The 26,044-nt window shown below is 44.8% G+C and overlaps 1 protein-coding gene and 1 pseudogene across 1 annotated transcript in view; both read left to right on the top strand.

Moving 5' to 3' along the window:
* Positions 1 to 216: 216 nt before the first annotated feature.
* The window catches only part of LOC147902036 (U3 snoRNP-associated protein-like EMB2271), a 61,235-nt gene continuing 35,407 nt past the window's right edge, over positions 217 to 26,044 (top strand). Inside the window, exons 1-3 of the mRNA XM_087375297.1 lie at positions 217 to 749; positions 1,435 to 1,795; positions 21,361 to 21,585. Coding sequence (XP_087231423.1) covers positions 349 to 749; positions 1,435 to 1,795; positions 21,361 to 21,585 — 987 coding nt within the window. The 5' untranslated portion in view covers positions 217 to 348. The remainder of the gene's footprint in view (positions 750 to 1,434; positions 1,796 to 21,360; positions 21,586 to 26,044) is intronic.
* LOC147902037 (uncharacterized) lies at positions 16,197 to 18,356 on the top strand (annotated as a pseudogene).

Genomic DNA, 26,044 nt, shown 5'->3' with positions numbered 1-26,044 from the left:
ACTTGCATTAAATTCTTTTGAAGAAGAAACCCCCCGCGGTGCTCTTGGCTGCCCAAGGTTGGGCAAGCAGCACAAATTTCGGAGCTAATAGCGTCTTGCCATGTGAAAAAAGGATCGTGTCTTTTTTGGCTGACGTAAAGAGTCTCAGGTCACCGAGTGAGAGGAGTTTTCCAAGAGGGAAGGTTTGGTTAGGTGTGTAATGAGATATCCGTCCATTGCTTAAGGAGGGGAAAGACAGGATACAACCTTGGCACTAAACCCCTCTAAAACCTTGATCTCTTCTCCTTGGCACTATACCCCTCTAAAGCCTTCGTCTCTTCTCCTTGGCAGCCACCTCCAACCATAGCCATGCCAAAGCCCACGCAGCGTTCCCGTCGTGCCCCTGAAAGTGCTCGTCGTAAGAAAAAGCAGAAGAAACTAGCTGATGATGACTTCTTCGAAGCTGCCTCTGACGATGAAGAGCTCATCAGCAGCGCAGAGGACGAGGACCGAGCAGAAACCGGGGCTGAGGGCTTTGATGAGGAGGCCCAAGTGAATGAAGAGGACGATGAAACTGCCGATGAGAAGCGGCTTCGAGTTGCCAAAGCTTACTTGGAAAAAATCCGAGCTTCAACGACGGAACCGGAAGAGGCAGATGACGAGGTGAGGCAGGATGAACGCTTAGGGGCAAGAGACTCCTTGGTTGCGGACTTACTGCAGCAAGAGCAGCTCGAAGAGAGCGGGCGAGTTCAACGTAAATTGGCGGCCAGGTAGGCTTTCGATTGAGAAAGGAGACAAACTGTTGAGATCTACTTTACAATCTGGACCATTGCATTTCCCATGTTTCCCAAGCATCGGCTACATTTTGTAGTCACTAGTTCCTACGATTTCAGACTTTGCGAGAAGAAGCTAGCTTTCTCTGAATGCGGTTGTGCCAGTGGGACTCAAACCACTTTCAATACTGAAAATGACTTTAATAGCGTAACACCCATGTTCTCTATTCGTAGTAGTCTTTTCTGAACCTTCTATTCGAAATTTTATGAGATAACATTGTCCTAAATCATGGGATCGTAGTTGTTTCTTTGAGCGAACATTTGTAATCGAGATAGTTGCTGTATCACGCGTGTAAGGCAGCTATGATTGTCTTTTGCCAATTCAGCATTTATAATTTAAACGTTTATGAAATTTCGCCTTTCAGGATGTGCAAGAATTGCAAGCAATGATCTTTGAATCAGTGCTGCCAACATGTAGCAATGCAAGTAGTGTTTGTTCATATTTTGGAAAGATTTAACTAGTATAAAATACATATTTAGAGCTGCAAGGTGCATGTTTCTGGTTGTTATATCTTAGCATTTGGAATTTCATTTGGACCTTGTCACTAACTTATGTATCACGTATATTGTTTTGTGGTTGGGCTCCTGTACCAAGGCTGATTTGATGGTGGGTTTTATGTAGAATCATTGAGTCAGCAGCCCCTTTAGAAGGCAGGAATGTAGGTAGACGACACAGACAGTCAGTTACAGCGATTGCATTAACAGAGGACGATTCGAGAGGTTTTGCTGCGTCCAAAGATGGCTTAATTGTACATTGGGATATTGAGACTGGTTCGAGTGACAAGTACAATTGGCCTAGCGGAGAAGTTGCAGTGTCGGGCTCAAAACTACCTTTAGGTGCCCAGAATAACAAGAGCAAGAAAAGACAAGCCAGTAGAAATGTGCTGGCATTGGCTGTAAGTTCCGATGGCAGGTACTTGGCAACTGGTGGGTTAGATCGAACCATACATTTGTGGGACACGCGTACCAGAGAGCATCTTCAGGTGTGTGCTATTTTCTTATGAGCGAAGTGCATAAATGTGCGGGTTTGCTGTACATGTTTGCTTGTTTTGTAGATTTGTATTGTACTTGGATCTCAATAGAGTAGTAGTTTGTGTGATGTCAGACTTTTTCTTCTATATCATTTTGTTTTGTTTTTGCTGCATTCACTGCCTTTCTTGTAAAAAGATAATGTGACTTAAAAGCGTGTGCTGATCCTTTGATTTATGGACATTAGATTCGTGATGAATGAAGCTCTTGTGACTGGAAACTGCCTATAGTCATCACTGTGCACGAGAGACAACTCTGTGGTTAGATAACCTCTCATGACGGGTGAATCAGGACACGTCTATGTATAGCTATACATCGTACACCCTTGCATAAAGGGTCACAGCCTTCACAAATACATTCCCTCCCACTCAAGAGAAGACCTTCACAAGGACATTCCCTCCCACTCAAGTCACCTGGGTGAAGATGCAGAGTATATCACTATAGATGATCAAAACAGTGCAGTAGAAATTGAGCAAGGAACTTTTATTATAAAAAATATCAGAATAGACAAAGCCTATATGGGAGCCACTATGTGAAGAGGACATAGGGCTGTAGATCTAGGCTACCATCTGCAGGGCTGTATTTTAATGCCCATCTTAGGACTCTTTTGACAGGCTCATGAAGGGCAGGCATGGGATGGCAACAGAGCTTTTGTGAAGGCTGATAGCTTTGGTATATCGCTACATGGGAGCAGCAGGTATGTCACAGATGGGGCAGATCTAGGTTGATATGCCTTCAACATGGCCCGATCAGGTCAGCCATTGTTGGTCTGCCATTTGGAGCAGGCAGGCCAGCAGCTTTCTCCTCCAGGTTGGTCTGATCCAAGGGGGAGGGCAGACTGCCTCCCCACTATATAAGGGGGCCTTCTGCCCACATTCTTCACCCAACCAAGCCTCATCAAAGGCAGGGGTAGAGGAGCAGCCATTCAAGGTCTGAGCCTTAAGTTTTGTTTCTTGGGTGCAGTTTGGTGGCAGCTACTTGTACCTTGTGCCCATGATTTGGCGGAGCTTATAGGGGCCTCTTTTCAGATCTGAGTTTACCTCTGAAGCATGTGGCCAGTGTTGAGTATTGAGAGAGCTGAGATTCTTTACCAACTATGTTCCGCTGCAGTTTGAACGAAGGAGACCCTGCTGTAAAGACTCTCTTGAAGTTCTGAGGCATAGCCATTTTAGTGTCTTCTATTGCCATGGCTTCTTGTTTGCTCATCCCCAACTTTGGTGAATGGGAAAGCTGGATGGAACAAACCACTTTGGAGGGGGAAGATTGGAAGTTACATGGTCGCAATGAAGGTCACCACTGGCATGGAGACAAAGCCAATGGACATCCTCATTAGCAAAGAGGTGACACCTCTAGATATAAATGAAGCCTTAATGCAAGAGTTCTGTAACATTGTCAGATGCACCTGTGCACCAGGGCAGTGCATTGTGACACACTGGACTCAGCATCAAGTGTACATTGTATATCATTAGATCCCTTTTGTAGGCTTTTGTCGTATGCATCAGCCTGATTGTGAGCCCCAGTTTCGGGATGACCTTGGAGAAGTTAGAGCGTCTCTGTTATTGGCCAAGGATGGGGAAGGATATTTACAGCCATGTACAGAGATGTCAGATCTGCCAAAAAGTATGGGTCAGGATGACACATCCAAAGAGCATAGTGCCCAGAAACGGCCTAGCCAGGGAAACGTACATAAAGAGCAGGAATGTAAGAGCTTGTAGACTCCAATGCTCAGCTATAGAAGCAAAAGTACAGCACACACACACACCTGCCTCAACCACGGAGTAAGAACCCCATTGCCAGGTAGGGCAGTTTTTGCTCTCCCTCTCCAGCCTCTCCTCTTGCTCTCCTCTCATCTTACAGCCCCCCTCTCAGCCCGCTGCCCCTCCTCCTTGCTCTCCTCTCCAGCATCTCCTCCTTGCTCTCCTCAGCCCTTGCCCTCTCCTCTCCTCCTTGTTGTCCTCTCAGGCCTTGTTGTAATAATAATAATAATAATAATTATTATTATATATATTTTATTTTATTAACCTTAAAAACTGAAACTTCATTTCCGTTTCCCCGTTTCCAAAAATCGTGGGAACTATGCCAAAGAGTTCTACACAAATTTCCGAGATCGAGGAGGGATGCAGCTACCACTGCTAAGTTAAGGTGGAATGCCACATGCATCCCCGCACTAGGGTGCTTTGTGACACATTGGACTGGACATCAAGTGGACATTGTACATTAGTAGATCCCTTCAGTAGGCTTTTTGTTGCATGCCCTGGCCCCGTGAGCCGCAGTCTGGGGACGAGTTAGGCACGAGCTACGTACGTCAGTCTCCGAGCCCTAGGGTCAATCAAAGTCCTCTAGCACCCACTGGAGAACTAGTTAGGTAGTTAGAATTCATCCTAGCCAGTTAGATTTCAGTTAGGGAAAGGTCAGCCTAAGGACTGCCTTTTTAGAGCCTTCCAGCAGCCCGACTAAGGGCCAACTGTGTCGCCCTTTGGCAGCCAGGTCGCGTCAAATTGACCCAACCAGTCAAGTCAGTTGACCTGACCCAGGTCGGTCAACTAGGACTGCCAGTCGGGCACTACAGTCGGCCCTTTGAAGGCCAATAAAAAGGGCCCTTTGCTGCCCTTGGTTCCTCATTCAGATCTGCCAGTCTCCAGCCTCTGATCCAACCCTTTGCCATGCCAGAATGATACTAGGACCTGCCCCAAATCCTCTCCTTCCAGATTGTGCTTGGTGGCAGCAAAGAATGCGGATTTGGACTGCAACCAGTTGAGGTTTGAGCAGTCTGTTTCAGCAGTTCATTCAATTTACGGTCAAGTACTTACTCTTTTTGTAAGATGCTAGTTTTGTCTAGGGACAGCTCAGTTTTATTGGCTAAACTCTGATGATGTACAAAGGCTACTTAGATGTAATATAATATCTCCTTTTTTTGCCCAAAAAAAGCCCCAAGGCTTGCTTCAGCCCTTACCGCTGTCATCTCCTCTCTCTCTTGCTGGACACCTTATTCCAGCCTGCCGCCAAGGCTCTTCCACGTTGCTACGCCGTTGAAAGTGCTGCCCTAGCGCTCTACCTTCGCCGCCCTGTCCACCTAGCCTAACTCCTAGCCTTTCTATTCTACATCCACCTAGCCTGGTGCTGCTCCAGCTGTATTCTTGCTGCTCTACATCCGTTTTGGGTGATCTCGTTGCTCCTTTCATTTGCCAGGCTGAGGGTGAGAGACTGACCAATTTTTCTCTCTCATCGTCTTGACTGTTTGTACAATCAGCCTGCTGTATGAATCTCGTTTTCTCACCACCTAGCTGTTTTAGAGGGCTGCCAGTTAACTCAGCTTACCTTATTTAGGGTTTTGACTTATTCATGCTAACCCTAATGGGTAATATCTGTTTTTCTTGTGTTCCAGGGATAAAGGAGAAGGCTGAAGCTGTTCATGTGGCTATCTTCACCTGGAACTTTCCAGGGACTGCCAGTGGTTTCTTTCTTGGATTAGTCTTAGTCATATGTATATTTGGGCTCCATTTTTGGCAGAAGGATCTTTGTAGAAGTCTTGGTCTTGAACCTTTGGATTACCAGAGTGGGTTTTGCCTAAAGATTGGTATTACCATTGTAGTGAGGCTAAGCGTCATTGAAATATAAAATACAACTGGGTTTACCCAATTGGGGGGAGCAGCCTCATTCTCACCCAGTCGGGAGAAACTTTGGAAGAGACTTTAGTAGAGCCAAACTGTTTCATGGATACCTCAATTGCTGAACTTGGCATCAAATTCCCGAATTCGTCATCTGACCCATGCTTTCATTTGTGGTGGAGAATTTGCTATGGCTCAATAACTTCAATTTCATCAATTACCTCGAGCTGTTGCTCATCTGGGACATCACCAAGTGCTTGTCCAATATAGGGCCTCAACCATGAGACATGAAAGACATTATGCATGGTCCAACTATCTGGTAAGTGCAGCTCCATGGCGACATCATTAGATTTTTTTATGATAGGAAATGGTCCGAAACTATGGAATGAAAGCTTGGGATATCGCTTGCCTACTTGCTTCAACCTTTGCATTTGATAATGCATAAATAGATCCAATCTCCTTTGAAAGTGACATCTCTGCGAGACTTGTTTGCCTAGCGTGTGCACGCTTCCTGTGCTTTGGCAAGCCGGTTCTTAAATGACTCAATGATCTCAGCCATAGTCTTTGTGGTCTTGTTGGCTTCAAGAGACAAAGAAACCATGTGAGTTACAGGTGATGAGAACCTCTGGCCCAAAGCGGCTTTATATGGTGTATGACCAATATTGGATGGATGCGTCACAGTGAGGATGGCTTGGACCAATGGAACGTATTGTTCCGTTTGATTGTGTGTCATGACAATATGATATCAACTGGTTATAGATTTCGCTCTGTCCATTTATCTGTGGGTGGAAGGCACTAGAGTGTTGGGGTAAAGGCACATTGCCTACCCTTATATTAAAGAATTAAAGTTAGGACACCTATGACTGTCTTAAGACAGTCATAGGGTAAACCTAATCCTAATAAAACTTAAGTGAGTTTGTGGTGTGGCTCACTAAACACTTCACACCCGCACTATTGTGTCTCTCTCTCACTCTCACTCTCTTGCTCCCTTTCCACCTCTCTTCCCCCTCTCAACTGGTATCAGAGCCTACTTAGCTCCCCTCTTCCCTACCCAGCCCCCTCTACCTCGACCTAACCCGTACCGTACGGACGTACGGACAGTTCCGTACTGCCGTACTTCGTCCGTACGACCGTACGGACCAGGCGGACCAGGGCGCAGAGCCGTACGGCGGTCGCGAACTCCAGGGCGGCCAGATCTGCGCGGGCATTGTCAGAGCATCAGGGCGGCGCAGCAGTCGATGGCGCGGGAGCAGTCCAAGGCGGCGGCGAGCAGCTAGGGCATCAGAGCGGCGCGTTTTCGAGGGCTTCACAGGTGGCGGCGGCGCACTTCGTAGCTAGGGCTTCACGGGTGGCGGCGGCGCATTTCGCAGCTAGGGCGAACTGCTACAGCTGTACAGCAGCTGCTGTACACCGCGACGCTGCATCTGCAGCTGTCTAGCTGCTGTGTGCAGCTAGTCCTACTACAACCGTACGGGCTGTCCGTACAGTCGTACGGACTGCCGTACAACTGTACGGACGACAGTTCTTCACCCAGGAAGCTGGATCTCCTTCGACGTGCGTGTGTGCGCGTAGGGAGCCAGGCAGAGACTCGTTTTTTTTTTCTTGGGAAGTGTGCCTACAGCAAGTCGAAATTCTTTTTTTTTGGGGGAAGGTGTACCTGCTGCAAGGACAGAAGTACAGCAGGACAGCCGGAGCTTCTATGCATTTACTGAGGAAAAATCTCAGTTTTGAGTGAAATTATCAAAGGGCTTTTGCCTAGATGTGTTTGCAGTCTATGCCTTGAGGCAGTGTGTAGCCAGGGAGCACACATTTGCTTTATTTCCGCAGTGCATTTGGTGACATTTGTTGCAGGTCACATTCTTTGTACACACTCTGAAAATCTCAGTTGAGCCACGCTTGGTCAGGGCGCATCGAGTTTACTCGGTCCCTAACTGCCCATCGTTGACAGTGCTCAAAAGATTTTCTTCTGGGTGTTTGTACTTTGTGGTTTGTGTTGTTACTGAGTACTCAGAGGCAGTCTATGCTTTGCACATTGTCAGGTACAAGAGTCAGAGAGATTTTCATATTGCATGCTACCTCATTGTTGAGGTGTCCTCCACTTGATTCAGGTGTCAGATCAAGGGGCTTTTGCCCAGACTTTGTTTGATTGCACTTGGGTTACCAACAGAGATCTTCAGATGCATTTTCTCCCCTTGGTATAAGGGTGATTGCTTGGGATTTATCCCATTTCCTGTTGCAGGTTTTGTGTGACAGGCTGAAGAGTCATTTACTGTTTTTGGGGTGTCAGTCAAGTATTTTCTGCAATTTGAGACAGTGACATACCTCATCTGAGGTGGGAGAAGTGATCAGTACAGTCAGTACAGCAGTGTTAACAGCAGTCTGAGTGGTTTTGTCAGATAATTATGCACTGTTAAGCTCTTGTTGAGCAGCAGCAGCAGTCTGTAATTACTGTTTTTTATGCCTCTTTGAGCACAGAACAGTTTGTCAGAAGGTACAGTACTTGCAGGGACATTTACTGTTTTGCTGCAGATTTTTACTGACAGTAAAAACAGCACTTTTGAGAGTGCTACTGGCTCTTGAATAGAGCAGGCTTTTCTGAGAAATCAGAACTTTATTATTCAGTCTTTTTTACTTCCAGGGAGTCAGGTATTTTCCTCATCTGATATGGCATCAGGAGGAGGTGATTCTTCAATTCTGAACATAAAGAAACTGGAAGGAGCACATAACTATGCATTATGGGCAGAACAGTGCTTGAATGTTCTTCTGTTAAAGAAGATTGCTAAGCCCATAAGGGTAAAGGGTGTCAAGCCATCTGATATGGCAGCTGATGATTGGGAAGAGCTTGATTTGTCTGCGAGGGCAGCTATTATGCTTACTATTTCAGACACTCTTGTGTTCAATGTACAGGCTGAAAAGACCTCTTATGGTCTATGGCAGAGACTAGAGGAATTGTATGCCCAAAAGAGCTCAGCCAGTAAGGTTTATTGGCTGAAGAAGCTGGTCGATCTTCGCATGAAGGAAGGTACAGCTATGACCTCACACTTGAGTGAGTTCAATGCTATCTTTACACAGCTGATTGCACAGGGGTTGAATCTTGATGAGGAGTTCAAGGCCACTTTCTTGTTGTGTACTCTTCCTGAGAGTTGGGACACTTTCAAGACCACCCTGTCAAACTCAAATGCCACTCTTATTTATGCTGATGTAGAGAGCTCTCTCCTTATGGAGGAGATGAGCAGGAAGAATAATGCGGGCAGCAAGTCTTCAAATGCTTTGCAGGTACAGGATAGAGGCAGGACTCAGCAGAAGGGGAGATCTGCTAGTAAGTCCAAATCCCGCAGTCAGTCCCGTGGCAAAAAGGACATTGAATGCTTTTATTGTGGCAAGAAGGGACATGTGAAGTCGAAGTGCTTCAAGTTCATACGGGATCAGAAAGCCAAGAAGGCTGAAACACAAGATGCAGGAAATGCAAGCAAAGGCAAAGGCAAGGCCAAGATAGTTGAATTGGATGCAGTGAATGTTGCAGCAGAGGACAGTGACAGTGACATACATGATGTTTTATGCTCTTCTGCTGTAATAGCACATGCTTTGGTTATTGATGGCCATGACATGCACACCTGGCTCTTGGATTCAGGTGCCTCTTTTCATGTTACACCTCATAGGGAGTGGTTTACCTCCTACACAGGTACTCATGGAGTTGTTCATCTTGGGAACAACTATGCATGTCAGATTGCAGGGATTGGCAGTATAAAGATAGTATTTCCTGATGGACAGTCATTTATGCTTGATGGTGTTCGCCATGTGCCGGAAATCAAGAAAAATCTGATTAGCACTGGCTTATTGGATGACAGTGGTTACCACACCACATTTGGAGATTCCAAATGGGTGATTACTGATGGCCATACTGTAGTGGCTGAGGGTTTTAAGAGTGATACCTTGTACCCTCTTTATGTTTCCAGTGTGGGTAATCATGTTGTTGCCATAACCGAGCTGCCAAAGGTTTCATTGTGGCATAGCCGGTTGGGACACATGTCTGTTAAGGGAATGCAAGAACTGTCACGTTTGGGTTATCTGCCGCCTCTCTCTTTTTCAGATTTGCCTACTTGTGATCATTGTATTTTTGGCAAGCATTCTGTGACTCCTCATAAGAGGAGAACTCCCCAGAATAGAGCACCACTTGATCTAGTGCACACTGATTTGTGTGAGATGCCACAGTTATCACTAGGGGGTGCCAAATATTTTATTACTTTCATTGATGATGCCACACGTAAGGTGTGGGTCTATTTCTTGAAGCATAAGGGAGATGCCCTAAATGCTTTCAAGAGGTTTGTCGCTCAGGTTGAAAATCGGACAGGTCGTAGGCTGAAATGCCTCAGATCCGATAATGGGGGTGAGTATGTGTCACATGCTTTTGTGCAGTTTTGCCAAGCTAAGGGCATCAAACAGGAACTCACAGCCCCTCATAATGCATCTCAAAATGGTGCAAGTGAGCGGATGAATCGAACTGTTCAGGAGAAGGTTCGATGTATGTTGTCTTATGCTGCATTACCCCATGGCTTTTGGGCAGAAGCCGTGCAAACAGCAGTTCACATTATTAACAGGTCACCAAATAAGGCTTTGGAATTGAAAGTGCCAGAGGAGGTGTGGTCTGGCAAGCCACCCTCATATAAGCACTTACGGGTCTTTGGCTGCGAGTGCTTTGCTCATGTACGCAAAGATCTACGCACCAAACTGGATCCAAAGTCTATCAGATGCATCTTTATGGGATATGGTGATGAAGGTGAAATGGGGTACAGATTATGGGATCCCGTTAAACGGAAGATTATACGCAGCAATGATGTCATCTTTAAAGAAGATAGTGTACACAAGGAACCCGTTCAACCTGTGGAATACAGGCGGGTTATTTATGATGATGTTGGACAGCAAAGAATGCCCATTTATATGCAGCAGCAGCCTGCTGCAGATCACCCTGTTCAAGAGGGTATACAGGCTGAAAATCAGCCAGAAAATTTTGCCAATAATGCACCACTGGATGTGCCAACTGATGGGGCTGTAGAACAGCCAGATACGGTGGTACAGCCACCTGTTATGCATGAAGACCAGGCTGGACAGCAGCCTAATCCGGAACAGTTTGTTAGGAGGAGCACCCGTGCACAACGGCCTCCTGTCAGGTTTGTTCCAGGAGCCAATAATGTGGCTGATTTTATCATGCTGACAGATTGTGGTGAGCCTTCCAGCTTCAAGGAAGCTATGGGAAGAACAGAGAAAAAGAAGTGGGAGAAAGCCATGCAGTCAGAAATGGACTCTCTACTTCAGAATGATACATGGGACTTGGTGCAGTTACCTGCAGGCAGAAAAGTTTTGCCATGCAAGTGGGTTTACAAAGTCAAAGTGGATTCAAATGATTTACCTCGGTATAAGGCCAGATTGGTTGCCAAGGGCTTCAAGCAGGAGAAGGGCATTGACTTTGATGAGATCTTTTCCCCTGTAGTCAAGATGACTACTTTGAGAGCAGTGTTGGCTCTTGTTGCTCATGCTGACATGGATTTATGTCAGATGGATGTGAAGACAGCTTTTCTTCACGGAGATCTCCATGATGAGATCTATATGAGTCAGCCAGAGGGATATGCTGTTAAAGGGAAAGAGCAGCTTGTGTGTAAGCTCAAAAGGAGCTTGTATGGACTCAAGCAGGCACCAAGAGAATGGTACAAGAAGTTTGATGCATTCATGCAGTCCCAAGGGTATCATAGGTGTGAGACCGATCATTGCTTGTACACCAAACGGGCAAAGGATGGCAGTTTGATGCTACTCATTCTATATGTGGATGACATGCTTATTGCCAGTAAATCTCAGCATGAGATTAGTGCTTTGAAGAAACAACTGCATAAGTCTTTTGACATGAAAGACTTGGGTGATGCAAATCATATTCTTGGCATGCGTATTACTCGTGACAGGTCCAAGGGACTTTTGTTTCTGTCACAGAAAGAGTATATTGACAAAGTACTGCAGCGGTTTAAAATGGAGGGGGGGAAGTCTATTAGTACCCCGTTGCCTCCACATTTAAAACTCAGCAGTAAGGACAGCCCCAGATCACATGATGATAAGGCTGAAATGGCCAAGGTTCCGTATGCATCTGCAGTTGGATCTTTGATGTATGCCATGGTTGCCACTCGTCCGGATATTGCTTTTGCGGTGGGAGTCATCAGCAGGTATATGGCAAATCCAGGCAAGCGGCATTGGGAAGCAGTGAAAGGTGTCTTGAGGTATCTCAAAGGTACCAAAGACTTGTGCATATGCTATGGTAGGCAGGATGCATTGGTGCATGGTTTTACAGATTCAGACTATGCAGGGAATGCAGATAACCGGAAGTCTACTACCGGTTATATTTTTACATTTGCAGGAGGTGCTATATCATGGGTGTCTCGGTTGCAGAAATGTGTTGCACTATCAACCACAGAAGCTGAATATGTTGCAGCCAGTGAGGCTTGCAAGGAAGCAATCTGGCTTACTCGGCTGGTGGGAGATTTGGGCATTACAGGAGATATGCCAGTTCTGCATTGTGATAGTCAGAGTGCTATCATGTTGGCAAAGAATCCGGTCTTTCATCAGAAGACCAAGCACATAGAAGTGAAATATCATTTCATCAGGGAGGTACTGGAAGACAAGCGTCTTGAGCTTGTGAAAGTACATACTGATGATAATCCTGCAGATTTGCTCACTAAGAGCTTGCGTACAGAGCGGTTTGCACATTGCCGCCACATCATGGGATTAGGATGAGACCATTCTTACTTTATGGTCTTGTATACAGTAACTGTATATTGCTGTATTTTTATTCTTTTCTCCCCTTTAGGCACATTGGCCTTTAGGTGGGAGGTTGTTGGGGTAAAGGCACATTGCCTACCCTTATATTAAAGAATTAAAGTTAGGACACCTATGACTGTCTTAAGACAGTCATAGGGTAAACCTAATCCTAATAAAACTTAAGTGAGTTTGTGGTGTGGCTCACTAAACACTTCACACCCGCACTATTGTGTCTCTCTCTCACTCTCACTCTCTTGCTCCCTTTCCACCTCTCTTCCCCCTCTCATAGAGCTTGTGCCAAAATTATCAAACAAGGCCGCCAATAGTGTAAAGCAAACTTGGGGTCCCGGTCTGAGGTAATGGTACGAGGTAAACCTCCGATTGGATTCCAATATAGGTGAGGAAATGTCTTTTGCTGTGGTCGTATGTTTGCAAGGTACAAGCATACAAAACTTACTAAAATAATCAACAATAGTCATGCATTGCGTACTACGAGTACATAGTTGCATGAAACTGTGTTTCGCCCGTAGGAAACGGAAATGGAAATGCGGGGAAATGGAAACGGTCGAAACGCCATTTTCATTTCCCTGTATTTTGGAAAACCTTGATTTTGGGTTTTATTCGCCGTTTTGCGCCTTTCTTCACTGCAGCCTACTCTCCCGTCTACCTACCTCCACTCTCCTACCTGAAGGGGCAAATTGATGTGTGTGTGTGTATGCCTATGGGCTTGGAGTCCTATGCATAGAGTGTGTGAGTGTAGGTGTGCTAGAAGGTTCTAGTGACTCATCAGTTAGGTGTGTCAGGTTGGTGTGATGTGTGAGTGATCATAGGAGGTGACTGATTGAGATAATCATGGAGATGATTGTGGATTTGGGATCTACCAACATGGAGGCAGTTGCCTATATATCTAACCACTCTTTGAATAAAGCTTTACATTTGTGCCTCATTGCTTTCTCTATGGATTCACACGTGGTATCAGAGCTTGTTGAAGATCCTAGTGCCTTTGAAGAGATTCTCTCTAGATTCTCTCTTCTTCCCCAAATGGAGTTTTCTTCTTCCTTCCTCCATGAATTTCCTTAAGCTCATTCTCCTTCTACAAGCCACTATTGCTCCAGCCCTTTTAGGTGTAGATTCCCCTAGTTAGGGTGCTCTTCCACCTGAGAGGAATTGAAGGATTATGGCCTCTACAGCCCGTGCTTACACTCGCCCTATCCCGCGCCATTTTTGATGATACAGCTTGCACTCAGTTTTCTACTTCCAAGGATCATTAATTGTGCAGCAAATGCCCTCTGGTTGATTCTTTGTGGTGTGAGGTAGGAATCCTCCAAGGTTGCTCTGTTTCTGCAAGCATTTCTTGACTATTTTTTGAAAATAGATGCTACATTAAATGCTAAGTTGATGCTTGAGGAGTTAAAATTCAAATCAGAGATTCAGAGATTTCTTTTTCAGATCAGAGAATGCTCTTTGAAGTTCAATTGATGTTGATCTCTTGACAAAATGCCAAACTCTCAATCTTCTTCAAGTGCCAAGAAGACTACAAAGACAAAGTACAAGGTAAAGAAGACCCCAGTTAAGAGGTTGTGGGAGAAGCCAACTGGTTATGCATATGCCAATCAATTAGGATTTTCTGAATTCTTATCTTGCAATTTGCATCTATATGGTGAAGGTGATTTCTTTGTTCAGAAAGATTGATCTTTTGTAAAGGGATTAGACATTGCCATTAAATTGGTAAGACCTTCCTAAAATGGCTTCCAAACTGAAAATAGATAAGTGTGAAGGAGAGGGGTTTCACACTTGGCAAACAAAACTGAAGTTTATTCTCATGAAAAAGGGAATATGGAAGATAGCAAATGGAAAAGAAACTAAACCTACAACTAGAGAAGGAGAAGCTTCATGGCTTCCCAAAGATGAAAAAGCACTTGCTATAATTGCTCTTGGTTTGAGTGATTCTTTTATTCATCACATTGATGGATGTGAGACTGCTCATGTTGCAATGACTCATCTTGAGCATGTTTTTGGAGCACAGGGAAGATGCTTTAAGTTTAGCTTGCTTATAAAGTTCTTTGATTTAAAATTAGATAGAGGAGAATCCATCTCTTTACATCTAAATTCAATGAAGAGCATTTTGACATAGTTATCTGGCATCAAGTTTAATCTTGATGAAGATATTGTAGTTGCGATCTTACTTAGAAGTCTCACTGAAGAATATGGCACTATTGTAATCACACTCACCAATATACCAGAGATAAGTCTGGTAGAAATTGAAGCATCCTCTTGGAAGAGGAAAGAAAGATCAAACAAAGAAGTGATTACAAAGAAGGGGCATATTACAAAGAAGGGGCATATTTGGCCAAAAGCAACTTCAAGGGAAAGAGCAAAATGAAGTGTAACTTTTGTGGCAAACCTGGACACTTTGAAAAGGAATGTTATGCCAAGAAGAGATGTTCAGTCAATCTTGTTGAGGAAGCAGAGACTGAAGAAGAAGAAGAACCAGAGAATGTCAAAGCTCTCACTGCCTACAACACCCAAGTCAATTTTGACAAGGGTGAGGATCCATATGTTTTCTAAGTTATGTGTGTGTGAGGTCAATAATGGTTCTTTGCCATGGATAGTCCATCCTTAAATGATTGTTAGTCTTTTGAGATTCTTTCCTTGTTGGACTCATTGGGCTTTTCATACATAGTCATTGTCTATCTCCCAGTTGTAAACCAAATCCTAAGAGTGAGTCATAGGTTGGGGCCATGTGTGTTGCCACATGATGGTGGGCAAGTCATGGAGCATTCCATGTACTACTGCTGAGGGATGAGGTCATCAATTTGTGGGGGGAATGAATGGGCAAATTGATGTGTGTGTGTGTATGCCTATGGGCTTAGAGTCCTATGCATAGAGTGTGTGAGTGTAGGTGTGCTAGAAGGTTCTAGTGACTCATCAGTTAGGTGTGTCAGGTTGATGTGATGTGTGAGTGATCATAGAATAAAGCTTTACATTTGTGCCTCATTGCTTTCTCTATGGATTCACACTACCTACTCTCCACTCTCCTACCCTCCACTCCACTCCACTCTTCTTTCCTACCTACTCTCCACTCTCCTACCCTCCACTCCACTCTTCTCTACCCTTCACTCGTGACTCTCCTACCTCTCCTCCACCCTCCACTCTCTTCTACCCTCTCCACTTGGCATTACCCTCTACTCTCCTCTATCCTCTTCACTCTCCTCCTCCTCCTACTCTCCATAGTTGCCTCCTACTCCCTCCGATCTTCTTGAGGAGTCCTCCTCTACCCTCTCTCTCTCTCTCTCTCTCTCTCTCTCTCTCTCTCTCGTCTCCTCTACCCTGTCGTACTCTCCTCTACTCTCTCACTCTCCTGTCACTCTCTCTCTCTCTCTCCTTCTCCTCGGACCTCTACCCCCTCCTTGAGTCCTCCTCCTACTCCTCCTACTCTCCCTCCTCTTCCTCCTCCTTTCCCAAATCCCTATTACCTACTCCTCTTCACAATGCCGAAAGATGCGTATTGAAGACATGCCACCTACATTGATAGTTATGTGGGAGGTGGTGGCTCCAAGAAGTGAAAATGCAACTATTGTGGCGTCAGCAAAACGGAATCCGTCACACGGTTGAAAGACCATCTGGCGGGTGTTTCCAACAAGGATATAGATATGTGTAAATTTGTGCCTTTTGATGTGCTGAATGGCCTTCAAGAATGGAAGTGTAAGAGCATGGCCACTGCAACAAATCAAGACGATGAAGAGGCATTGGGTATGAATGGGAACGGCCTACATGTGAAGCCTTGAGGACACGAGAGCTAAGAAGAGAGAGGACACATGTGGAAGCACAAATGCAGCCCTTGAAAGAGGCTTGGGTAAAGTATGGGTGCATACTCTTATGTGATGGATGGTCAGATGTACGCAAGAGGAGTGTGTACAACATTCTAGTGTCTTCTTGCAAGGGGATGATGTTCTTAAGAACCATAGATGCCTCTGCCGCAAGGTCCATTGATTACATGGAACCACATGCGTGCAGCCATCTTGGAGATAGGTGCGGACAATGTGGTGCAAGTAGTGACAAATAGTGGCAGTAATTGTGTGGCTATGGGTGAGATGTTGCAAGATGAGCTCTCAAAGATTGTGTGGACACCATGTGCCTCACATTGCCTTGATCTTTTGATTGAGAACCTAGGAAAGATAGCTTTGATTGATGCTATTTTCTCTACTGCCCGCAGTGTCGTGAAGTTTGTCATGAAGAGACCCAAAATCCTCAGCATCTATTGGGCCTACAGTGACCTTGAGCTATTGAAACCTTCAACCACGAGGTTTGCTTACACATTCATAGTGGTGGAGAGGCTCGAGTGAGTGCGCCATGGCTTGCTACGCACGGTTGTGTCTCGGGAGTGGAATGATTGGGATGACAAAGGCCATGCAAACTCTATCAAGTTTGCACGCATGATTATGGAAGAAGCTTGGTGGCGTGAGGCGGAGGCATAAGTCAAAGCTATTAATCCTATTTACACAGTGCTTCGCATCGCGGACATGGAGGGAAGCTCGTTAGGGCTCTTGTACGAGTTTATGGACAAGATTGAAGAGGCCCTCAATAGAAACACTTCCCTATCGCCTGACAAGTACGACTACAATTACTAAATTACTATTAAAGGCTAAATCTCATTGCTGCAATTTTTACTTTATGTATGAATTTTGTATGTTGTGTGTGATTTAGGATCCAGGACATTTGTGGAGTGTGGAATTACAGGTGGAATTGGTTCCATCGCCCAATCCATGCGGTGGCACATGTATTGCATCCTCTATGGCGTGTTGAAGATCAATATGAAAATGAGGAGTTGGAGGAGGGGTTGCAACAATATCTACAAAAGTGGACAGATGGTGATGTGCAAATGCAAGGAAGATTGGAGGATGATCTTCTTGTGTTCCGCAATCATGGCCTCTCATTTGGTCAACCTACAACTAGGCTCCGAGAGACACAGTTACAGCTTGTCTCCTGGTGGGAGAAATATGGCAACTGTTGTTACCTCAAAATCTCGTTTCTTCTAGTTTTACATTGAATCACGAGCGAAGGCACTTAGTCTATCCTCCCAGCCAACCTCGTTGATTGCAAGCTTCTCTGCTGAATCATTAGATCATTATGTTTCGTGAAAGCTTTTCTGCTTGCATAATTCTAACAAGCCTCAAACTCCCTAGATGAATCTAGTATGCCACATGTCATAAATTTAGGGTCCTTCCTTAATGCATTATTTACCCCTCTCTTGGGATATCTTTAAAACATTTGCCCCTAGGCACATTTCATGCATTTAGGTCCCTTAGCCTTAGATTCACCTAGTCTAGTGCCATGTCACCCACACCAAGGACCTTGACCTTATTTCTTTTTTATCTTTTACATGAAGCCCAAACAAATATAATACAAACATTGATCCTTTAGAGGAAAATGTCGACTGACCCTTCCGAGGTCATGTTACCTCGACTTGAGCGTAACAACTGTGCTCCTACTTTGGTAGACATAACTTGAAACTTCACTACTTGTAACTTAACTTCTAAGCAGCTTGAAGTTGTATAAATAATAAGTTAATGATACCTATCTTTGCTTGAATGGATTATGGCAGAAACGCCTTGCTATACGAGTTCTCTCTTAGGACTGCAGTTCGGATCCTTGTGAGAGAAACTGGAGCACTTGGACTCTCTTCCACACAAAGAAGAGGAATAAATTCAGAACGGCTCAATTGGAGCGGTTGGTATTCTGCCATTGCAACCTCCATCTCCTTGAGTACTCCGCCAACTCTCTCGAATCTCGCCAAGTGGATGTTGACAAGGTGGACATGGAGAAGATGAAGGCCATACCAGATATTCCACGAGAGGAGCTGAGCATATATGCCATGTTGTACAAGGAGATGTCGGCACCAGCAAATCGCACACGATTGCAGCCATCTAGAGATGGTGCTAGCACTTCAGCTGCACTCGATGATGCTTCTTCTTCTTCAGACAGTGACACCCACGACTCATTTGAGGACGAGAAGAGGATGCCAAGTCGATGGATGATGCAGATGATGGAGATGAGACTAGTACTGTACCTTCAGTTGGATAGTGCTAGCCTAGTACCACTAGATTAGGCCCTAGGGACACTTCATATGTGTCTTAGTCTCTAGAGTCTCTTAGTCTAGAGTCTAGACTATGCTATTTGTTTTTTTAATGATTATTGATGTAGTACCGAGTTTACTTTTGCAGCTGGCTACCTTTTCTACTATGGGTGTGCTTTTATTTTTCAGACATTGATATGTCACATGTGACATGTCACATGGTTCATGAATTTGGAATTTGATAATAGTAGATACTAAGATGCTTTTTACTTATGCAGTTGCAAAATTGTAATTCATTTCAAATTGTTGTATTGCTGTTTCTCGTTCCTTGTCTTGGCTTGGATCGGAAACTATGTACAAGTACTTGCGGTTGTTGGAAGGGGTCCCATGAAGTACATGGAAATGTCTTGAAAGGATCCGTCTGGAATGGGCAGTCGTTTCAGTAAGCCTACCGGAGAACTTAACCTTTTGACAAATCTCACAACTTTGAACATGGCGGTACACGTCCTTCTGCGTCTTTGGCTAATATAATAGATGCTCTAACTTCTGAAAAGTGCCGTTGATGTCTCTATGGCCACCTGTAAGAGAGTTATGTCATCATAGAGAAGTGTCTGTCCTTTATCCTTGAGCACATATAATCTATGCTTCTAGAATAATCAACAATCGTGCATTGAATAATGGTCAAGATCTAGATTGGTGGCCAACTGAAATTGGGTGCCGAACTCCGGAGAGTCTGGGTACTATGCCTTCATGCTGCCAAGATCCTTACCTTGAATGGTTTGGATGGAAGTCTTGCGGCTAAGAGCATCGGCTACATGATTATTCTTGCTAGGGACATACTCCATCATGCCATCAAATTGTGGGAAAATTTGACTCCACTTGTCTTGCCAATCACTCCACTGATAACTAGGCATGGTCTGAAGCCACGTAAGGGGTTGATGATCTATTTTAACTGTGAAGGTCCAACCGTAAAGGAAGGGCTTCCAATGCTGTAGTGCTTGAAAGAACACCAAGTAATCTCTTTAATAGATTGAGTATTTCTTCTTGGCGGCATTGAACTTGCAGATGTAGTAGGCCACTAGTCAGTCTTTCGTTTGCAGAATTGCTCCAATGGCTGCTTTGTTTGCATCAGTGATGACAAAGCATGGATCATCCCTAATCACTAGCTTAAGACCTGGAGCTGTCAAGGCCAAATGTTGTAGATCATGAAAGGCATGTAGAGCTTTACCGGCCATTGAGATCGTTTGCTAGTGGGCCTTACCCCCTTAAGTACATCTGTGAGGTGTGCCGCAAATGTGGAGAAACCGTGCATATGTGCACTGTGCAAAGGCTAACAAAGGATCCCAGGCAATTATGGGAACGGCCCAATCCATGATGGCCTGAACCTTGCCAGGATCCAAGCGAATGCCTTTTGCACTGATGATGTATCCGAATTTGATGTTTGAATCCAGACCTCGAATGAATGGCTTCAACTTGTTTTCCTTTGACACTCCAAGCTGTTGTGCCAAAGTGATGACCTTATTGTTGTAGGACAACATAGGCAAACCGTTTTGGGAAAGGCAAGAAAACTCGTCTTCTAGCGAAGAATACATTGTGGAGGTAGAAAACGTGCTTTAAGATAAGAAACAAATGTATTTCAAACGAAATTTATGGCCCTTGTGGTGAGATCAGTATCTACTGGCCACAACTGAAGGAAAAGAAGAATAATATCCAATGATTGCGTTAAGAAGTTTTGATGCCTAAGTATATCAACTTGGACTCAAGAAAATTATAGATTGCTTGAAGCTTTATTGAAAGGAGGTCTGGATTTATGAACTCACAGTAGTACTCAAATTTGGCTTTTTCTTAGCTGACTGCCATTTGCTATGGAGTGCATCCAACAAGCATGGTAGAAAACCTCCTCCCCCATCTCTTCAGGGGGTAGATTTAAATGTTCTTCTACATTCCATCCTTTGAACCAGCCATGAAGATCCTGTACCCACCTGGATGACAGTAAGGGTTGCTGATGTGCAGACCTTGCTGTGTATAGATGGTGGTCATGTGGACAGCATAGGCTGCCACATGGATGGCCAAATGGCAAGGCAAAGGGACCTTATTTAGGTCTGATCCAGTTGGCTAAGACAGCCAGGTCATCGCAGGCTGGAATGGCCTGGTTGGCCCACTTACGGAGTCAGCAGGTGACATACAGCCCAGCAGGCCAAGGAGGTGGGGTTGGTGAAAGCAGGCAGCTGGTCTGCTGGCTGAGCATGCCGGTTGGCCCAGTTGAGGGCTCTGTGCATGGATGTGTTTATAGAAGGTGTACTTATGTATGCACTTAGTTTGGGATTCATGCAGAGATCAGTTGAGGCATTCCAACAGCCACTGATGCCACAGGAAAGGCATGTGGCAGGAGGAGGCTACTTCAGCTGGTGTAGGAGCTGAGTGTGGCCTTACTGGAGCAGCAGATTGCTACAGATATAGGATACTGTGGAGGGCACTCTTGTACTAGATATTGTCCATGTTTATGGAGTGTTATATATAATATAGTTTACTGCATACTTGTGTAATTTGTCCAGACTGCTTTCTCCCACTTAGCTCTATAGCTAGGTTCTCTCCCAGTTTTTTGTGAACACCTACATTATGTGTTTATGACCCTTTGGATTAAGTAGCACTCTCGTTCTCTCTCCTCTCCATTTTAGCCACACCTTGTTATAACTTTCCCCACAAATAGTGAGAGAGAGACCCTTTGAGTCTTTAGTTGCAACACAAAGAACTTTCATTCTTTGTTGCACATTCAGAAAGGAGACTCATCTAATTGCATCTATATGTCTCAGTGAACAGAACAGGCTGATAGTTTAATCAACTATTGTTTCCCCTTTACTCTGACTTGTTGTAAAGTTTTGCTCTAGCCTGTTTCTGTTCTTTTTTTGTTGGTTCCTTCCATAGGCCTTTACATGAGTTATCTCTTAAACAATTATAATGGGACAATCTTGATAATTTTCATTACAGAAATTATAACTGTTTCTGCTCTTTTCGTTCCTTCAATTGCCATGTGTAGGCCTTTCCTGGACACAGAGGTGCGGTTTCATCTCTAGTTTTCAGACAGGGCACTCAACAACTTATGTCTGCTTCCTTTGACCGTACAATAAAGTTGTGGAGTGTAGAAGACAGGTCTTACATGGACACACTTTATGGGCATCAAAGTGAAGTGCTTACAATCGATTGCCTGCGGCAGGAACGTGTACTTTCTGCAGGTCGAGATCGTACTTTACGATTATGGAAGGTAAAGATGATGTTTAACTGTTTAAGTTTGGTAAATAGAATCATAGAACTTTAAAGTGGTAGAGCTGTTCCTTTACATGAAAACAACAAGTATTGGTTATTGACAGTCAAGATAAGTTTAATGCAAGGGTCGACTTTTAACAAATTAACTAGTCCTCCTACTCCTCAACTAGTCTCTACTGTCAAAGATATGGTTCGTACTGAAGTACAATCAATCAAGAAAGAAGTCATTGAGGAGTTCGACACAAAGGCAAACAAGACTGATATCCAAGAAGAGATCAAAGAACACGAAGCCAGACGCGATAATGCATTGAAGGTTAGAGTGGGGGGACTCCTGAAGGATGGTTCAAAGATGATGACTCTTTCAATGAGACTTAGCACATGTTAAAGCCACCATGTCTAATATTGAATGGAAGGTTGATGATGATGATGATGATGACGGAGCAACTAATATCCAGCACTCCAGAGGACATGCTATCCTTACACTTAAGTCACGAGATTTACGGATCAAGCTTCTTCGACAATCTTACAAGTTGAAAGGAACCAAGATATGGATAGCTGAGGAACTTACACGAGCTCAATTGAAGAATAAGGCAACACAATTAGCTACAGTCAGGGCTGCTAGGAAGGATGGAAAATGGGCAGTTTACCGTGAAGGCATAGCACTAATTAAAGAGTTTAAATCCAAACCAAAAGACTCTTAGTCTTAAACTGATGTATGGCTGATTACTCTTTCAGACTATTATGTAGGTACTCTAAATAATTGGGTTGCTTTTGCACTCCCTGGGAGCTGCCATGTGCCGTCCCTAAAGCAGATGTATTATATGTTTTTTGTTGTCCCCCATAGACCTGTTGGTCTCCCGTGGACATTAATAGACTCTCTCTCTCTCTCTCTCTCTCTCTCTCTCTCTCCACACACAAACACACACACACGAGGGAAGGGTGCCTTGGCCCGATTAGAGAGAGAGTGCTTCCAGGCGCATTTTTAGGATCCACCGACGAAGACTGGGCTTTTTGACACTCTCGTGAGACCGATTGCCATGCATGCATCACCTTTTTTGGGGAGTGACCTTTCAGCTATTGATTGGAAGCAATTTGATAGGCTATAGGTGATCATGGGATCCAGGATGCTTCGGAGTAAGCCTTTAGTTCCCCATCAGATCATACAGGCAGAGTTCGCCATGACACCGCTCCAGGTGGACGCCCTTTTCCAGACCATGACATTTCTCCACAGAGTTGGGGCTCTACCTCAGTGGAGATTACTGAGACTAGCACTGGAGTCATCCTGACGTCTGGCAGAGAGAGGCTTTGATACAGCATGGTATGCGTGAGTGTCCACATGGTTTGATAGCCACGGTGTTCAGATGGATAGGCTCCCCCCCTTTCAGTACATCATGGATGCACCACTGGAGCTCCTTTCACATGATGAGATTAACTGTATCATACGGTTAGACCTTCTCCAGCTTCACACATCTCGGGCTTGGGGGGGATCAGGTGTTTCCCACCAAGACCCAGTTCTATCATGACCACTTTCTGAGGATATTGGAGCATGGTCTCATCATCAGCCCCAGTACCTCGAGGATAGGAGAGTCTCACATGCCTTGTGGATTGCTATTAGACATATACGAGTCTCGTCCCATCAGTTGCGGATTCAGGCTGGGAAAGCGGCCGGCATACCTAGAGAGCAAGGGGTTTGTAGACTATGCACGATGGGGGAGGTCAAGACAGAGGAGCATTTTCTATGTGTTTGTCCGGCCTACTATGAGATCCAAGAGCGATACCACTGTCTCTTTCAGGAGGGCTCGGTGTCGGACCATTCACATAGTTGATACATTTCCTCAACTAGGTTTGCATTGGGCTCTACCTGATCGAGATGCGGAGACACAAAGATTCCCTTGTGCGGTAGGTCAAAGATGAGCTACAGTCAATGCCTCAAGACACCGAGCATAGACACGCGTCATTGATTTGTACGCATCCGCGTGATATGGCTAGAGACGCGGAGATCACACACAACATACACGAGGGTCGACCAAAGCACGCACGATTGAGGTTCTCGACTTATCTCAGCCCTCCTTAGAGGGGATTGCCAGAGACGCGTTATTACTCTCGATGTAGCCCATCGGATATAGAGATTCAGGAGAGTGCGCCCCCGCCACCACGGGAGACAGCCCGATAGACACAGATGGGGCATCAGGGAGCCGGGCTATATAGAGCCTCCACATGTACTTGGAGATCTGGTTCTGAGCAGTTGATTGCTCTTTTTTCCTACTATTTTTTGTACTAGTTATACTAGTTTTTTGCATTCTTAGTACTTCGCACTCAGCAAGGGCCTTAGTGAGCCCTTTGCTTCAGTCCACAGTGGCTTGTATGGGTTACATATATCTTGTATCTTGTCTCGTAGACCCGCGAGGTCTCCTGAAGATGTTAATACCTCTCTCTCTCTCTCTCTCTCTCTCTCTCTCTCTCTCTCCACTTTCACATGATATCATAGCCTTCAACCAGCGGGGCCTATACTCTGGATGAATGTTGGAAGATGTTGAGATTGTGTATGTGTCACCTTTTTATGGGGCTAGTGTTTGCAATCCATTCACTCATGCTCTAATGAGGCATTACATGTGTAGTACTCCCATATATCTTTCATCCATGTTGTTCCATCCATCACCTCCTAGATTTACTTGGCCACCGTATGGCTCTGAATCTTCGCTTTTTAGATCGGATGGTTGGTCTTGTCTAACTTTCACTAAAATTTGAAATGATTCATCCGGATGCCATGGCAAGGTGTAGATTGTTAACGACTTTATCTATAGCCTGAATCTCTTTCCCCGCTATCTCGTTAGATCAATCACGGGCGATGGCATTCGGTTGTTCCACCCAGCCAAATTCTCAAAGATAGCAGCTCGTCACATCTATTCGTTATTTTTTTCATGCTTATCCATGAGACCCTCATTTCCCTAGATATAGTTCTCCTTGCCAAATGTCATCAATTTAGCCTCTCCACTTGGTGCACCTTTTTACCCCTCTCTTGGGGCACATTAAAACCCACTTGCCCCTTGGCATTATTACACATTTAGGTGCACCTAGGCCTTAGCACTCAGAACTACCTAGTCAATGCCATTCCACCCTCACCTAGGACCTTGGCAGTTACTTCTCTTGACCATTTCAATTATGCACATTAACATTACAAAAGTTGGTCATCTAAGAGGAAATGCCCACTGATCTATCCGAGGTCATGCTATCTCGGCTAGAGCATAACATTCCTTCCCTCTTCAAGCATCAGCGTCCTCGATGATGAAATCTGGGAACGCTCTCTGTAACTGGTATACGGATTCCCAGGTAGCTTCTGATAGAGGTTGACCATGCCATGCAACCAACACCGTGGGTATCTTCCGATTTCGTATTTGCATTGTTCCTCGGTCCAGGATTCTTGTTGGCTTGTGCCTTGCAATATCCTCTATCTCCTGAAACAAAACCACACCTTCGATTAGTGAGTCACCTGTATGCAAAAATTTCTTTAAGCGCGAAACATGAAAAACCGGGTGCACCTTACACCCCTGTGGCAATTCTAATTTATAGGCTACACTGCCTATTCTCTTTAGAATTAACCACGACCCATAGTATCGAGGTGATAACTTAGCACACTCTCCTGAAGTCAATGACTTCGTGTGTGAAGGAACTCTGAGAAAAACTTTTTCTCCTTCCTTAAATACTCTTATAGACCGATTTTCATCCGCATACACCTTGGCTCTATCCATAGCCTGGCGGATATTAGCTCTCGCAAGTGCTAGCATCTCCCGCATCTGAACTACAAAGTTCGCAGCACTAGGCACTTTCTGAGGTACTCCAACTATAGTTGGATTGGCTGGTCTATAACCATAGTTCAGTTCAAACGGACTAAACCCGGTAGATGAATGTTTTCTATCATTGTAGGCAAACTCCAACAATGGCAACCACTTGTCCCATGTATGTTGCCTCAATGACACATATGCCCTCAGCATATCCTCTAAAGTTTGGTTGACTCTCTCCGTTTGACCATCCGTCTTAGGATGATCCCTACTACTCATTCCCAACTCAGTCCTTAGTGTCTCAAATACCGCTGTCGAAAAATGACCGGTAAATCTGACATCTCTGTCTGACACTATGGATCTAGGCAATCCATGCAGACGAAATATGTGTCTAATGAACAAATCCGCCACTTGCGGGGCACTAACAGACTCTCTAGTCGGAATGAAGTGAGCCATTTTGGTTAGACGATCAACCACCACAAGGATAGAATTATATCCTCCTTGTGTTGCAGGTAGCCCTACAATAAAGTCCATGGAAATGCTCTCCCACTTAGTGGTATTTCCAAGGGCTGTAAAAGTCTGGGTGGCTTCACCCGCTCGGCCTTACTTACCTGACACGAGAAACACCGTGTCACATATTCATGAATATGTTTTTTCATCTTTGGCCAAAAGAAATCT

Source organism: Dipteris shenzhenensis, chromosome 5, assembly GCF_047967505.1.
Source record: "Dipteris shenzhenensis isolate YYH24624 ecotype China chromosome 5, Dip_SZ_1.0, whole genome shotgun sequence".
Lineage (NCBI taxonomy): Eukaryota > Viridiplantae > Streptophyta > Polypodiopsida > Gleicheniales > Dipteridaceae > Dipteris > Dipteris shenzhenensis.
This window is presented reverse-complemented; position numbering and strand designations above follow the sequence as displayed.